Source organism: Oryzias latipes, chromosome 16 (genome assembly GCF_002234675.1).
Source record: "Oryzias latipes chromosome 16, ASM223467v1".
Classification (NCBI taxonomy): Eukaryota; Metazoa; Chordata; class Actinopteri; order Beloniformes; family Adrianichthyidae; genus Oryzias; species Oryzias latipes.
The window spans coordinates 9,204,825-9,219,290 of record NC_019874.2 but is presented as its reverse complement, the minus strand read 5'-3'; the positions used below and the strand labels follow the sequence as shown (position 1 = coordinate 9,219,290).

The window sequence follows — 14,466 nt, the reverse complement described above, 5'->3', positions numbered from 1 at the left end:
TGCTCGCCCCTTTGATGCACACCGCATCTCTACTCTGTGAACCCCTGAGGCGTTATCGTTCATGTTTAACATAACTGCTTGTTCGCAGCTTGTTTCACGATAAAAACTGTGTCCTACAGCAGTGTTCTTCAACCAGTGTGCCGCTATGGTCAGGTGTGCCGTGACATATGGTCAGGTGTGCCGTGAGAAATTACCCATTTTTGCTGATCTAAAAACATTTACCATCTTCAGGATATCAGCTCTATATCAGCTGGTGGAAGGTTGGCGCCAGAGGCAAGGTGTTTGAGCAGAGTTGCCACCAGTGTGTGAATGGTTGAATGGGTCTGTGACTGTAAAGCGCTTTGGGCCTTCGAAGAAGGTAAAAGGAAAAGTGCTAAGTATAGGCCATTTATCAATTCTTTTCTTCTGCTTCTTCAAAGTTGTGTTGTTTGTACAGAACAGAACACTACAATCTAATTATTTAAAGATCAGCCTCCCAGTGCTGGAAAAGCATCTGTCTTTTTTCTCTGTCCAGGCTATACAGTAATAAACACTGGAGTTACATCCAAAAAAACCTAAATGAACGAACGAACAAACAATTCAAATTGAAGTGAGACAGGTTTTTTGAGCAACACTTTATAGAAGCACGACTTGGAGCACTGGCACTTTCTCCACTTACCAGTGTGGTGAAGATAAAGTGGTAATATTCTGTCATCATCCCCATGGAGAGAGCCTGAGAGAAAAAGAAGATGCAGAGGAGGAGAGATTTGCGGATGAAAAATAAAAAAGCAAATATAAGATGTTGTCACATTCTGCACAAAGTGTCACACACAGGAATTTGCCTGGTTGCTTGCCTGAATCAGTGGCTGTACCAGCATGTAATGCGATGAGGCATTCATTCTGCAACACTGCTGTAGCCACCAGCTCAGAAATGAGAAACTAACAGCCACCAAAAAGACACAATCAAATACACTGCAACTCAGGATCACAATACATTTGGCATGTGTATGGAAAAACAGAGTGGTAGATTATACATCATTCTAAGGATTTAGAACATGCGGATCATGAGCAAATACATCCACTCGCCCCCACAACAGGCCACAATGGAGATGGAAATCAGTTTTCCTACCATTTACAGCTGATTACACCACATTATGCCTTCATCCAAAGCTCCAGTTTATCTCACACAGACACTTCAGCATTCTGATCCACTCATTTGGTTTAGGCTTAAAAAGGAAGCTAAAATAAAATGTTATTCTAAAGTGGTCTCCTCTGTCTAGAGACATCACAGAAATGCAGTAATCAAGTTGTCTGGATAAAAATCTGCTTTCCTCTTTCCAGATGACACACCAAGTACCTTCTGTCAGTCTCTCTGCTCATTTGAGCTGATCAGTCACCTGGAAGAACCGCCTGAGATCCCAAAGTCTTGGCCCTCAGCTTTTCTTCATCTGCCACACCACCAAAGTCATCCTCACTTTACCACCCTATGCCGACTGGCTACACTTCCCCTCAGCCATAACTTTGCAGCCGTTTAGAGTATCACATTCCATTTGCTTGTGTCATAGAGAACAGGGGGGTGGAAACCCCCTGTTCTGGTTTGGAAATCTGACCATGCTGACACGAAAAGGAGCGGATTTATGTGCAGAGGATCATTCCATGCATGGAGGGACTTGCACATATGTGTAAGGACAGTTGGATACACTCACCACTGGAATCATGCGCCAGTGGTAAAAGACAAATTTAATGTGGGTTATGTGTCCCCTGCCCAGTGGTCTGAGGAGATGGTTGAGACTCTTCCTCCAGTTGGCGCATCTCCAAACTCAACATTGAAATACTTTGAACTGCAAAACAACTGGTAACATCAGAATATGCATCGAATCCTAAGCTTTCCTTTGAGATTTCCTGAAATCTATCTATATTTTTTCTCCATCAACAGAGGCAAAGCGTCTGAAATCAGTTTGACAGGTTTCCATTACATCTTTCTTTAGGGTGAATCCTCACAAAATAATCTAGTCCTTCAAGGACCAAAGGAACTGATCTTTCTCAGATGAATTCTATCCTATTCTGATAGCAGCCTTAGGCTCAATTAACTAAACTCAACGTCCACTAACTCTTGCTCACCGCCATTGCTGTTGAAAATTAAAATGTTTTTGGACTTACTTTTTACCGTTGGGCTTGTATTTTTCCCCCCCAAAATCTAGCAACACTGGGTCAAATAGAAAATTATGATGCCACTCAGTAATATGCAGATGACACCACACTGATTTTATTTCCGAGTCTCATGAAACTGTGACACAAGACAACCAGCAAACCAGGAAGCCAATTACTGTTTATTGTCAACTCCAGTAATTTAATTCAATCACTTTTAGCAAATGCATTTGTGATGTAAGAAAATTAACTAAATATGACAACGAAAAATAATAAAAAGCAGAAAAAAAATACCCATTGTTGATGAGGGCCTGATTTAGACACCTGCTGATTGAAAATGCATCTTAGACCAGTGTTTTTCAACCTTTATTGAGCCACGGCACAATTTAACCTTGATAAAAATCCCGCGGCACACCAGCATAAAAAAAAAAGAAAAATTGAAACTCATAGTCTGTATTGATCTACAGCCCCTCTGCAATCTCACATGCATTTTTGTGATAATTGTGGCAGAAAAAGCTGGAAGTTGCAGCTGTTTTTTCTAAAAGATGTAAAAAAGGTTAAGTTAGAAGATTTACAAACTGTTTGATGTCTGTTCGTTGAGGTTTCAAGACTTTTAACAACGCATCTGATATGCAACAGATTGTAGATCGCTTTTCCTCTGCAGCTGAGATGTTTGGATTGGAGATTAATATCTCTGAGACCGAACTACTGTATCAGCCTCCCACATTATCCAACAAATACCCAGAGACGATTATGGTCCATGATGAACCACTGAAGTCAACAGAGAGTTTTTCTTACCTGGGCAGTACCTTAACTAACTCAAACTCAGCTGATCTGGAAGTGGAACGGAGAATACTTTCTGCCACTAAGGCCTATGGTGCACTACAAAAGAGACTGTGGAGTTGCCATGACATCAGTACTAGTACCAAAGTGAAGGTATATGCAGCCGCAGTCATCCCCTGCTTGCTATACTCCATCGAGTGTACCACACTCTACCGCAGACATATCAAGGCTCTAACATGACTTCAGCTTCGCCACCTTCGCTTTATTCTCAACATCAAGTGGCAACATCGTATCCCAGATGTTGAGGTTTTGAGACGTGCCAACACAGTTAGCGTTGATGCCCTAATAACATCTGCACAACTTCGATGGGCAGGGCACGTGTGTCGGATGCCCAACAATAGATTACCCAAGCAAGCAAGCCTCATTGTGCGCTGAGACGCTGTCACTTTAACCCAATGCATCATGGGAGATGTAGTGCAAACAGCCGCCGAACGCCAGACAGACTCGCGTCTCTGAGCTTCTTTGTTTTGTTCACTTGTTCCACGGTCTGATACCGGATCCCGCGGAAAGCTACACCGCTAAAGATGAGCTTTAGCTGTTATTTCTGTTGGAACTAAGCGACTTTATGAGCAGAATCGGAACAAGGAAGTGAGGACTTTAATCACTTGTGATTGGTGGAGACAGTTAAAGGGGCGGGACTTTTCCGAAAACAGCTGATGCTACGGCTAAATCGCGGTACAGTCATTCTCATCAAAATGTCTTTAATAGAATCAAATAAACACAAAGAAAAAAGTATTTTATGATCTTTCATATTCCTAACTACTTAATGTTTTATTAGGGCCTGTTTGGATGAACACAGAGCTGATATACTGGAGATGGTAAATGTTTTTAGATCAGTTAATGATTAACGAGGAGCAATTTCCCACGGCAGACCAGACCATCTCCCTTCCTCAACACTGGTTGAAAAACACTGTCTTAGACTATGAACTCATCGTCATCTTTAAGCTTCAGGGGAGCAAAGGAATAAACAGGAACTGCACACAGCTGTGTGTTCACAGATACACCAACACATCATCTGCACACCTGCTTAAGGATCCCAGCTGCCATTTCGTGACCACAGTCGAAGATGATATGAAACTCTTTTCCTCGTTTCATCTCCTTTAAAAGTGGTTTTGCGTCCTTGTAATCTGGAGGCAATTGTCGGATCTTCAGGCGGATATTGTACCGGGATGGCGCTTTTATAAGTTCCTGCAGCCGAATCAGTCCTTTGAAGAAAAAAACACAAAACGGGTTAAATAGTTAAAAAAGGTGTTCGATCTTTGACAGTTCTCAAGAACAAACATTTATCCAACAAGATTCATTTACAATGTGAAAGCAAATTTCACATTTAGCACTACCTCATCATGACAGTTGCAATCACATCCTTAATGTGTATGTCAAGTGTCACATGCAGAGGTTTTTCACTGTTTTTTCCTTTTGTTCCTTTCCTTTTCCTTTCCTCTTTCCTATGCATGTGCTGCAAATGCGTCCTGTGAGTGAAGACACCTGGTGACGAGCTGTGCAATCAGGCCCCAGAGCCAGCCACCAGGCCTGCATATAAGCTCCTGTGGATCACTTGAGAGCAGAGCTCTTTCTGGATCACAACACAGATTATTTAATAACACAGATGAATGTGAACAGCGCTTTATGTTGGAGAGGTTTGTGGACAGGTAACCTGGGTACCCTGTACGCCTCATGTAGCTTGCTTTTTGTTATATACACTAGGTAAGTTGGTTGTTGCCACCCCTTGTATGTTTTATAAACTCTTTGTAGATAAGTCAGTGATACTTTTGTTTTCTGGTTCTGTTCTAGACTAGTGATAGTTAGGCTGTGTTTTGTTTTCTTTATTTCTTTCCTTTAGCTCAACCTTGGTCTCTACCTCCCCTCCTCCTCTTAAATAAAAACTCTTAAATGTCATTCACTGTGTGTGTTTGTTATGTACACTCCAGCACTAGACCAGGGGGGTATTCCAGGAAGCATGTTTAAACTGCCCTGACTTTAAGCCTGAACTCTGGCTGAAATCCGCCTGAACTTGTTTACTCGGGGTATGTCGGTTCCAAAAGACCGGATATGAGTTGGCGTAATTACGCTCGACTTGGTAACCCTTGGTTAATGCACGTGCACAGCAAGTACATAAAGACATTCTCAATAGATCGACAATTTCCGTGGAACCATGGAAAACCATGGAACCATGGAAACGTGGAGAAAAAAAGAGAGCGCTACACTTCAGTGAGACAGAGTCGGAGATTTAAATGACGGCGTATGAAGATTATGCGTCCATCAAAAAAGTAACACGGCTGCATCAGCAAAAGAGTTTCTGCTTGTAGTAGAAGAACAGACAAAGTAAACGCACAGGTTTCTGAACTTATTTCCATTTTCCTTGTGATGCATATATATATAACTTATCCAATTTTGCCAACTTACCGTAAATTAATTACTTCTATTGCTAACAAGTAATTGAGTTAAATTTATTCAACCTAATTTCTTACGTCAATAAAACTCAATTGTTTATACAACTCAAATTTACATATTTATTTAACTAAATGTCAATTTACTCAAATTAAATTAATATTTTTTTCCAACTTGATGTATTATTATTTTTGAACTCTCATATGTCTAAGTTTGAGCCGGCAGATATACTCATTTTTATAACAATAAAAAGAACAAAACAATATCCACTTTGCGTAGTCATTCATTGGGAATTTTCCAACATTGTCATTACAGATTGAAATGGTAGGGGTGCTATATAAACTCATTATCTTCTCCCTCCCTCTCACTCATGGTGCAGAGATTTAAGCAATGTAGGACAAAATAACTCGGCAAAACAAGGTAAAACACAGAAAAACAGCTAAACAACTAAACACATTTGGTCAATCACCCACATTTAAACCCAAATCTGTCCAGACAGGCAAAGGGAATGGTATCCCACAATCCCTTGCTGTGCCGATCTAACAGCGGCTCCAAAGTTACACCTACTTAATTGAATTGATTTGAATGAAAGTAAAATAACTGTCTGAAAACTACGTGTTATTTTTAAACTGACTTAACAGAAAAAATGAATTATCTTAACTGACGTAAATAATTAAGTTAGATCAACAATGTAAAAAAGTTTATTTTTCCAACATCCATGTGTGGTCTTATCATCCTCTCACGTTAGAAAGAGTCTTATCTGAGCTTCTTTATCCACTAAATTTTCTTCAAATGGACACGTCAGGCTGCTTCACCTCTCTGAAAACAAAGTAACCTTCAACTAAACCTGCTCAATAACAGGTTATGTTCAGAGCATGAGTTGCTATGGCAACTTGACATACCCTGAAAGATACCTCCATTTCTGGAACCGAAAGCTGAGGTTAAATACTTCCTTAACCTTTAAACTTACCGTGGGAGGTAGAATAACCTGCTTTCTGGAATACCCTGCTGTACGTTTGTGGACGTAACACAAAGAGGAAAATTGTAAAATAATCTTAATTATTAAATAAAATATATATTTTTGTTTCAGTTTAGTTATAGTCAATTATTTTTTTCTTCTGCATCACCCAGTCCCTTTTTAATAGTAACACTTATTTTTGTTTTATTAATTAGAAGCTTGTTTTGATTCCGATACTTTTCTTCTTCATTCTCTGTATTGAAAAGTTCAAAATCGACAGCCTACGGCGTGTCTTTACCTTTATTTAACCAGGTAAAACCTATTGAGGTCGAGATCTCTTTAAGGGCGACTTGGCCAAGAGAATAGCAGTTCACGTCAAGTAACAATATAAAAACAAATATAAAACAAAACAATGACTTTAGAATTTTACAATATTAAAGTTAAAAGTGAGGTGCAGCAAAGTGACTTAGTGATTTTAGATGGGAATATATGTTCAAAATACAGTCGTTCGGTGGGTGCAAATGTTGTGAGTAGCATGACCTTAATAAAGTACAATACATGTAAGGTTCCGGCCTGTCACTGGACTGCCGCTGCACGACCTTTAAATATGCCCGGGCGGCCACTGACCGATGTCAAAAAATCATCCGGTCATTGTAAAACTTTTTTCTTAAAACCTTAGTGGCCGCCGCGCAAAAAAAAATGCAACTGCCAACTTCTGATTACAAATGCCATTGTGCAGCCACCTGCTGAATTTGCTTAAGAACTTCAATTTAGGTCGCTACACTGAGGCATTTTGGGATATTTTCCAATGGTCTGAATCTCTGGACTTCTGGAGAAATGTGCTCTATAGAACTTGGCAAAATTATCATAATTGTTTTTTCAAAAACACAAAAACAAAAATATTTGAATAGACTAAAAACATAACTATGTAAGATCTGCATGTTCAAAATATTTTCCTCTAATAATATTTGGCCCTACTGACAAGTATGAGGACTTCCTGGGTTTATGCCACACAAACAGGCCAGACGCTTTCGCATGAACAGCCAGTGTTGCTGCTTTTTTCTGCATAAGTGGAGGTGGTGCTGAGGGCTGCTGTGTCTGCCCACCGCCTGCATGGCCAGCTGTTTGCCTTGAGGCGTTGTTAGTTTACTCCCTACCAACATATGAGAGCGCTTCACTGTGCAGAGCCAGCTTGCTGAAAGTACAACAGCTCTGTGATGGTTTTCATTAAAAACAAACTATCTGTCGGGACGGTGATGAGCCTCCCCCCATGTGCTGACCTGAGAGCCACCAGAGGTATTTAACCATCACATTGCAGAGTCGCTCCTCTGCTATGAATTAAAGTGTCTCAAGTTACCCTATAAACGAAAGTAGCAGACTGCCGTTGGGTCCTGGAGTTACTAGAAACTGTGGAGAAGCCAAAAGAGTTAATGAAGCAGAAGAACCGAGATCTGTATTACTGAATCTGCTGTGAGGAAGAACAATCTGTCTTATTATACATATGTCAACTATTATCATCCTTTTTTTATCAAGTTCTTGTTTTCTTTGAATCTATTTTTTAAGATCCACACCAGACCTTTGTGTAACCACAAGTGAGCATTGCCTGACCATGAACACAGTTTTATGAGAACTGGAAAAAAAAGTCAAGCCCACGCCAGTTCAACTCCTGCTGGGGCTCGGGCTTAAAAGCTTCAAGCATTTCATCCACACTCTTGAAAAAGTGACTGAATACCGGATTAAGAGAAATATGAAAGAATGAGTGTGTGTGTGTTTGTGTGTGTGTTGAGGGGGTATACATATGGAGCATGAACAGTTAATCAAGGTTTAGAAGTATTTTTAGAGCCCATAGTTAAGGGTTTTAAAATATGAAAGAGAAAACATGGGAGAAGGATCCCAGCAAAAATTCAACAAGAAAAGGAAAAGACGAGAAAGCATAATCCAAGAACAAGGCACTCCATGGCAAGTGCCAAATGAGAGGAGTAGCCCAGAAAAGAGTCTGTCTTTATAGGTCAAAGACAGGAATTGCAGAAGGAAAGGTCATTAGCACAAGTGAAACAGATTTTAGCAGATAAAGCAGATCAGTGCACATGCAGAGATTAGCACAGATGGATGTGAGGCACCAGCTAAAGATGTCTGCACAGATTTCTTCATCCAAAAGGCCAGAAGAGTGCAGAAATATCTGTTCAGAATATGAGGTGGAAGTTTGAAAGATTTAAAAAACAACAACAATGAAGGATGAAACATAGAAGACCCATGTAGATTTCCTGATCCAGACCATAAAACTGGCAAACCCCACCACCAAAGCGGCGCTTTGCAAATTTACAAATAATGTCAATGTACAGAGCTGGCAGCCAAATCCACAAAAGAGACCATTAAGTCTTTAAACAAAGGTATTTGAAACTCAGATTATTTCTCTCTGGAGAGATCCCCCTGAATTAGGTTTGGATGTGCTGGTAAATTCCCCCCCTAACCATGAGCCCATACACACCACATTTAGTCCTGTTTTCCAACATTTCTAACAACTGTGCATTTGGGGCAATATGACCCACAACATGCTCTGAGTAAGACAGGAAAAAAAACTGGAAGTTTGGAATAAGTGCCTGCAGCTTCCTGCTACACCACCTTTACTGAACATTTTTCTGTCTGTAGTCCAGCTGTTAGCAGAAAGGAATAAATAAGAAACAACTTACAAACCAATGAAACACATTCATAATCTGAGAAAGAAAAAGAAAAAAATGAAACTCCGTAAAGACTCTCTCCAATGTAAAAGGTGTTTTGAACATGTTGTTCTCATGATGGAGGACATTTATAAACAAATTTAAGAATAAAAGTGCCATTCTGAGAATTTTCTTGACCGTAATGGCACAGGTGCGTATAAAAACCAGCATTTTGAAAAAGCTCCGGTTTGCAAAGCAGCAACTGAAATGGGCGGGGCCAAGGTCTCCCTGCTCTGCTCCATTCTGATGCATCCACTTACAGACAAATAGATCCATGATCTTTGTTTTCCTCGTCTGAGTTGGAATCTGGATCAGAAGTGTACGGCCGCATTTCTCTGATATTACTTTCCACGCTTTCTCCAGTTCTTTACCGAGTTGCTGGTGTCTGTCTGTCTATATATATATATATATATATATACTATATAATATATAATATTAGTTTCTCTGTCATTTTGTCTTCATCAGCTTGTTGAATCAGATCTGTGTGTTTCGTTTTTTTTTTTGTTTTTTTTTTCAACTTGTCCTGTCCAACAGCTAGGCAAACAGATGAGAGCTGAGGGCCTCTTGTGTTGGACATATTTTATTTTAACAAGAGGGGTTATTCATCTTCAGACAAACCAAAGGTATGTCTGAATAAACCCCTTTTGTAATTGAGGCCAAACTTTATTAATTTCAATCATGTTTGAAAATCTTTGGTGTTGGACTGGACGGAAAAGGAAAGAGGGGAAGAAGAGAGAGGGACGTTAGAGAGAGGGGGGGTAGGAGGGTGATAATAGGAGGGGAAGGGGGGTAAGACCATGAAGCAGCATAGAGCAGACAGGTTTACTGGTTGTTTATCGTTACGGTACGGTTCAAATGTAGTACAGAAAGGGCGGGGCCTGTTCACACACACTCAAATATTATCAACACACCTGCTAGCCGCAAAAATGTCCACATGTCAACATGCACACAAAACAGATAGTGTTCACGAACGCATACCTATGCCTTTAAACCAACTAGTGTGAAATCTTTCATTCATTCAATCATGCAAACTATTAGTGCAAAGGTGAGCTAACACCAAGTGTGTTTCTAGTTGTCGTGTCAGCACACCGCACACAACAAAAAAACGTAAATTCAGAGTAAATTCTGTTCTACGTTCATTTTGACCTCGGGCCAGTCATGGTCAGGAGTCTGACGCTGAACTCTCATGCCTTTCTGAAGATGAGGAGCAAGGTAAACTCCACATCAGGCCCTTGGTTTGATTTTTGTCTTGGCGTAATCTTCGACACAACTATAGGCTATTAGCAAGATCAACCAGGTATCTCCAGGACCTAAAGCGTGCAGCACTCAGGCTTTCTAATGGGTGGGGGGACCAGAGGGCGAGCGCCAGCAGCCAGCCCGGGCTTCAATAAATTCTCCTGCAGGCCGGAGTGGCCCTCTGCTGGGGACAGAGGCTCTCCGATGGAAGGTAGCAAGTCCTCTCGGTGTATTTAAACACATGTGCAGTTACGTATGTATCAGAGGATGTTCGATTGGACGTTCTTCATGTCATACAAGGGACACATTTCACAGCGATGATGATTATTCACTGACATCCCTTTTTTAATAGTATTTTTATTTATTTATTAATTTATATTTTTGATGGCCCCCAATCTACCCGCATATTGATCGCGGTTATGAGCACCCCTGTTCTTGGCAGTGCAAATCTGACTTCATTTATTGTGTGTTCAGTGCATGTGTCTACGTGTACGTGTGTGTGTTATCCTTGGCTTTAGGCTACGGCTCATGCAGAGGGTTAGGGTTTTGTCAGCTGTTTGTGAAGAGAAGCTTCCACTGCTGAAGCTGTCGCCTCCATTTTTTTAAACCCTAATAAAAGCAGCTGATGGCTGCACTTTCCCATCATAAACAAATCTAATCACCTCTCTGCTCTATTCTAGCTGTAAGTGGGCAAAATCATTCTTCATACCACCTTAAATGTGCCATTGTTGCCTGCAGAGACTTTTCTACTAACAGCAGGACATCAGTGTTGATCAGTATTGACAGAGTTTAATTTGAAGCGACAACACCAGGATCCGTATAGAACTTCACATGAATATTTCATACCCTGTAAGCGTTTATTATGGAGTCATCTGGGAGTATCCAGAGCGTAAAACAGATCGGCTTGCCTGTGATAAATCTCCCTTGGCAGGAACAGCCCTGCAAGCATTCCCTTCCTAGCCTCTCTTCTAATGCGTTGCCACCGACAAGGAAAAAGTGTTCCTTTAACTGGACCGCTCAATCATGATTGGTCATGTCGACGTTAAAGTAATTCTCTCATATGGTTGATCTGCGATGCTGCGAGACGGGAGTAATGGCTGATGAGTCACTGAGCTCCAGACTCTCAGGGTCAATGTTAATGTGAAACTCACCACATTGGCCGTCTTATTTATGTTCAGATAAATGCATGAGGTCTAAAGGAGGAAGACTAAACTGGGTATGCTTCACAGATTCAAACATTTGTTGTGAAACACAGAGATGAAACCGGCACACAATCGTCCTTTTACCAACAACACTCTGCAATATATATGAACCCGTAAAAGGAGGCGAATCTGTGCTCAGATATGAAAATATTTTAACAATGTGCAGCAGTTTTACAGTAATGCAGCTCACCTATGGGGTTGTGGGGTGGAAAGTGTTTGCCCCACAGCTTTGAGGTTTGGATTTTAAGAAACTAAAAGCATTTTCATACGTTTTGCCAAAAAAAGATCTAGAGTTATGGCAGAGTGTGACGGGGTCCCGCCGAGAAAAGATGCAGAGGAGCCAAGGTGAGGAGGATTGGTCTTTATTGCCGACACAGTTGCTGCACGCAGGGCCATGCAGCACACAGCACACTCTGTCATTACTCCTCCTCCACTTCCTGTGACACTTCCTTATGAACCTTAAGCCCCTCCCACGGGCGGTGTTCTCCATTAGGCCACAGGAAGGTCACAGGAAACATGTTAAAACATTAAATAAATACAAATACACAAACAAACAATAAAACACAGTGTGGTCCCCCTCGTCATCTGACGGTGCCACACCGTCACACCATCCCCCTCCTCTGAGGGAGTGACGATGTGCGGCAATCCACTCAGAAGTCCGCCGCTGCGCATTCTCCACGCCGATCCGCCAGAAACACGTCCTCGCGTCGCGTCGGTGGGATGCATAGGCTGCAGCGGCTCCACGACGGCGACCCCTCCGATCCGCTCCTCGGTGCCCGCTCTGGTCGTTCCCAGCCCCGGCAAAGGCCCTTCCATCGGCCACACGCCCCCGCTGGTCTCCTTCCAGATGGCACCCCAAAATTAAATCAACAGGTAGGTTCTCTACCACCCCGACAGTCAAAAGATAGGATTGTTCATTTATGGTCACTGTTACATCCGCTTTTGGGTACAAATGTTGGTCGCCATGAACACACACAACACTTGTTTGCCTGCTATAATCAAGTCCACCAAAAGGGATTAAACTCTGTTTGACCAGAGAAACAAAACTGCCCGTGTCCAACATAGCAGTAACCTGCTGTCCGTTCACAGTCACCTGTTTAAGTGGCTGGAAAGTGTCTTTGTCCATGTGCACAGGCCCTGCTCCTGTGACAGTCTCTGGCCTGGGTGCGTAGCAAGCACCTGTGAATTTAGTCTTGCGGATTGGACATACGGAGGCTTTGTGACCAATCTGCTGGCAATAGAAACACACAAGGTCCTTACCCGCCGCTCGCTGGTTAGGTGCTGGGTTGGTACCTTGCGTTGCCTGATGGAAGTCTCTCCGTGCAGGTCTCAGTGGAGCGGTTTGAATGGGAAGACGCTGATCCCCACCCGACGGCCGTGCAGACGCTCCTCGTCGAGCGTTGAGATACTGCAGCGCAAGCCGGGCAGCGGTGAGGCCATCCTCCGGGTCGTGCTCCTTCACCCACGTCCTCACGTCAGCTGGAAGCACACGCAGCAGCTGCTCCAGGATGACGATCTCCCCGATCTGCTCCTTGCTGTGTTGCTCTGGGCGGATCCAGCGACGGTAGAGGCCCTTCAGGCGGTGGTATGTCTCAGTCGGATTCTCCCCAGATGGCACCACAGTAGACCGGAACTGCTGACGGTAAGTCTCTGGCGAGATGTCAAATTTTACCAGGAGTGCGTCTTTCAGGTCCTTGTAGATGTGGGCTTGCTGCTCGTCCATTGCTGTGTAGGCCTCCAACGCCTTTCCGGACAGCAGTGGCACCAGGCGACATGCCCACTCAGTCTCTGGCCATCTCCACGTCCTGGCAATCCGTTCAAAACGTAGCAGGTAATTTTCAATGTCCTCACCTGTCTGATATGGAGGGACCTTTGGCTCCATGTAAGGTCTCCAATCAGGTGGCTGTAAACTGACTCTGCTCTGTGGTTGATCTGACCAGCTGGAGTCCTCCTGTGCCACTGGATGCCGTCGACGGGACGTTGCAGCTGGTGTTGGCAGATCCAACCTTGGGCTACTCACTGCGGCTGAGCTTGGTCCAGCGGCTTTGGGACTGATGTTACGCCGCCGACCAGAATGGTGCTCTGCCCTGGAAAAAGAGGCTTCCAAACCTTGGAGGGCAGCGATGAATCTGTCCTCCCGCTGCTGCTGTCCACGGAGGAAGTCTCTCATCATAGCCGCCAAGTCACCTTCTGGGCCTTTGGTCAGGCCTGGAGAACCACCAGAGGCACCAGGATCTACCACCTCCTCCTCAGAGGATGAATTGGACAACAGAGGGACTGCATCCGATGTTGGTTCCATCTCCTCCTTCTGGGAACGCAGACCTCTGTGTCTCACCTTTTTGCGGCCAGCCATCTGCTTATCCCACTTCTGACACCAACTGTCGTGGGTCCCACCAGGGAATGATTGGGCAGAGGCGCCAAGGTGAAAGTATTCTTGACTTTAATGCAAGAACAGAGCACACCAATTGCTCCACAAAGGTTAACCAACATAGACTTCTCCAATCCAACACTCCAAATTCTCCTCTCAGACTCTCCAACTTCTCCACTCAGACTCCCACACTGACAGCTGTATCTGGTTCTCTTTTAAGTGGTAAGCCCCTCCGCGATCCCACTTCTGACACCATATGTGACGGGGTCCCGCCGAGAAAAGATGCAGAGGAGCCAAGGTGAGGAGGATTGGTCTTTATTGCCGACACAGTTGCTGCACGCAGGGCCATGCAGCACACAGCACACTCTGCCTTCTACACCTGTCGACAGGTATTTTGGCCCACTCCTCATGAGCAAACTGCTCCAGTTGTCTCCGGTTTGACGGGTGTTTTCTCCCAATGGCATGTTTCAGCTCCTTCCACAGATGCTCAATGGGATTCAGGCCGAACAAAAGTGGTCTTAAAAATTGCCTGACATCATATACTCTAGATCGGAAACATTCTGCCTATTGACTTCTATTATAATCCAATACTGACCTGAAATGTTCATAAAAACTAACTGTATTTGC

At 43.1% G+C, this 14,466-nt stretch overlaps 1 protein-coding gene across 5 annotated transcripts in view; it reads right to left on the bottom strand.

Annotated features, from left to right (window-relative positions):
- Nucleotides 1-14,466, bottom strand: part of grik2 (glutamate ionotropic receptor kainate type subunit 2) — a 254,054-nt gene that overhangs the window by 139,609 nt on the left and 99,979 nt on the right. For all 5 annotated transcript variants that reach the window (XR_002291930.2, XR_002291929.2, XM_020709977.2 and 2 more), the window contains 2 exons: nucleotides 3,994-4,175; nucleotides 659-712 (listed from right to left, as the gene is read on the bottom strand). Coding sequence is in view for 3 of the 5 variants with exons in the window: in XM_020709977.2 (XP_020565636.1) it covers nucleotides 659-712; nucleotides 3,994-4,175 (236 nt within the window). In the remaining 2 variants the exon portion in view is untranslated. The remainder of the gene's footprint in view (nucleotides 1-658; nucleotides 713-3,993; nucleotides 4,176-14,466) is intronic.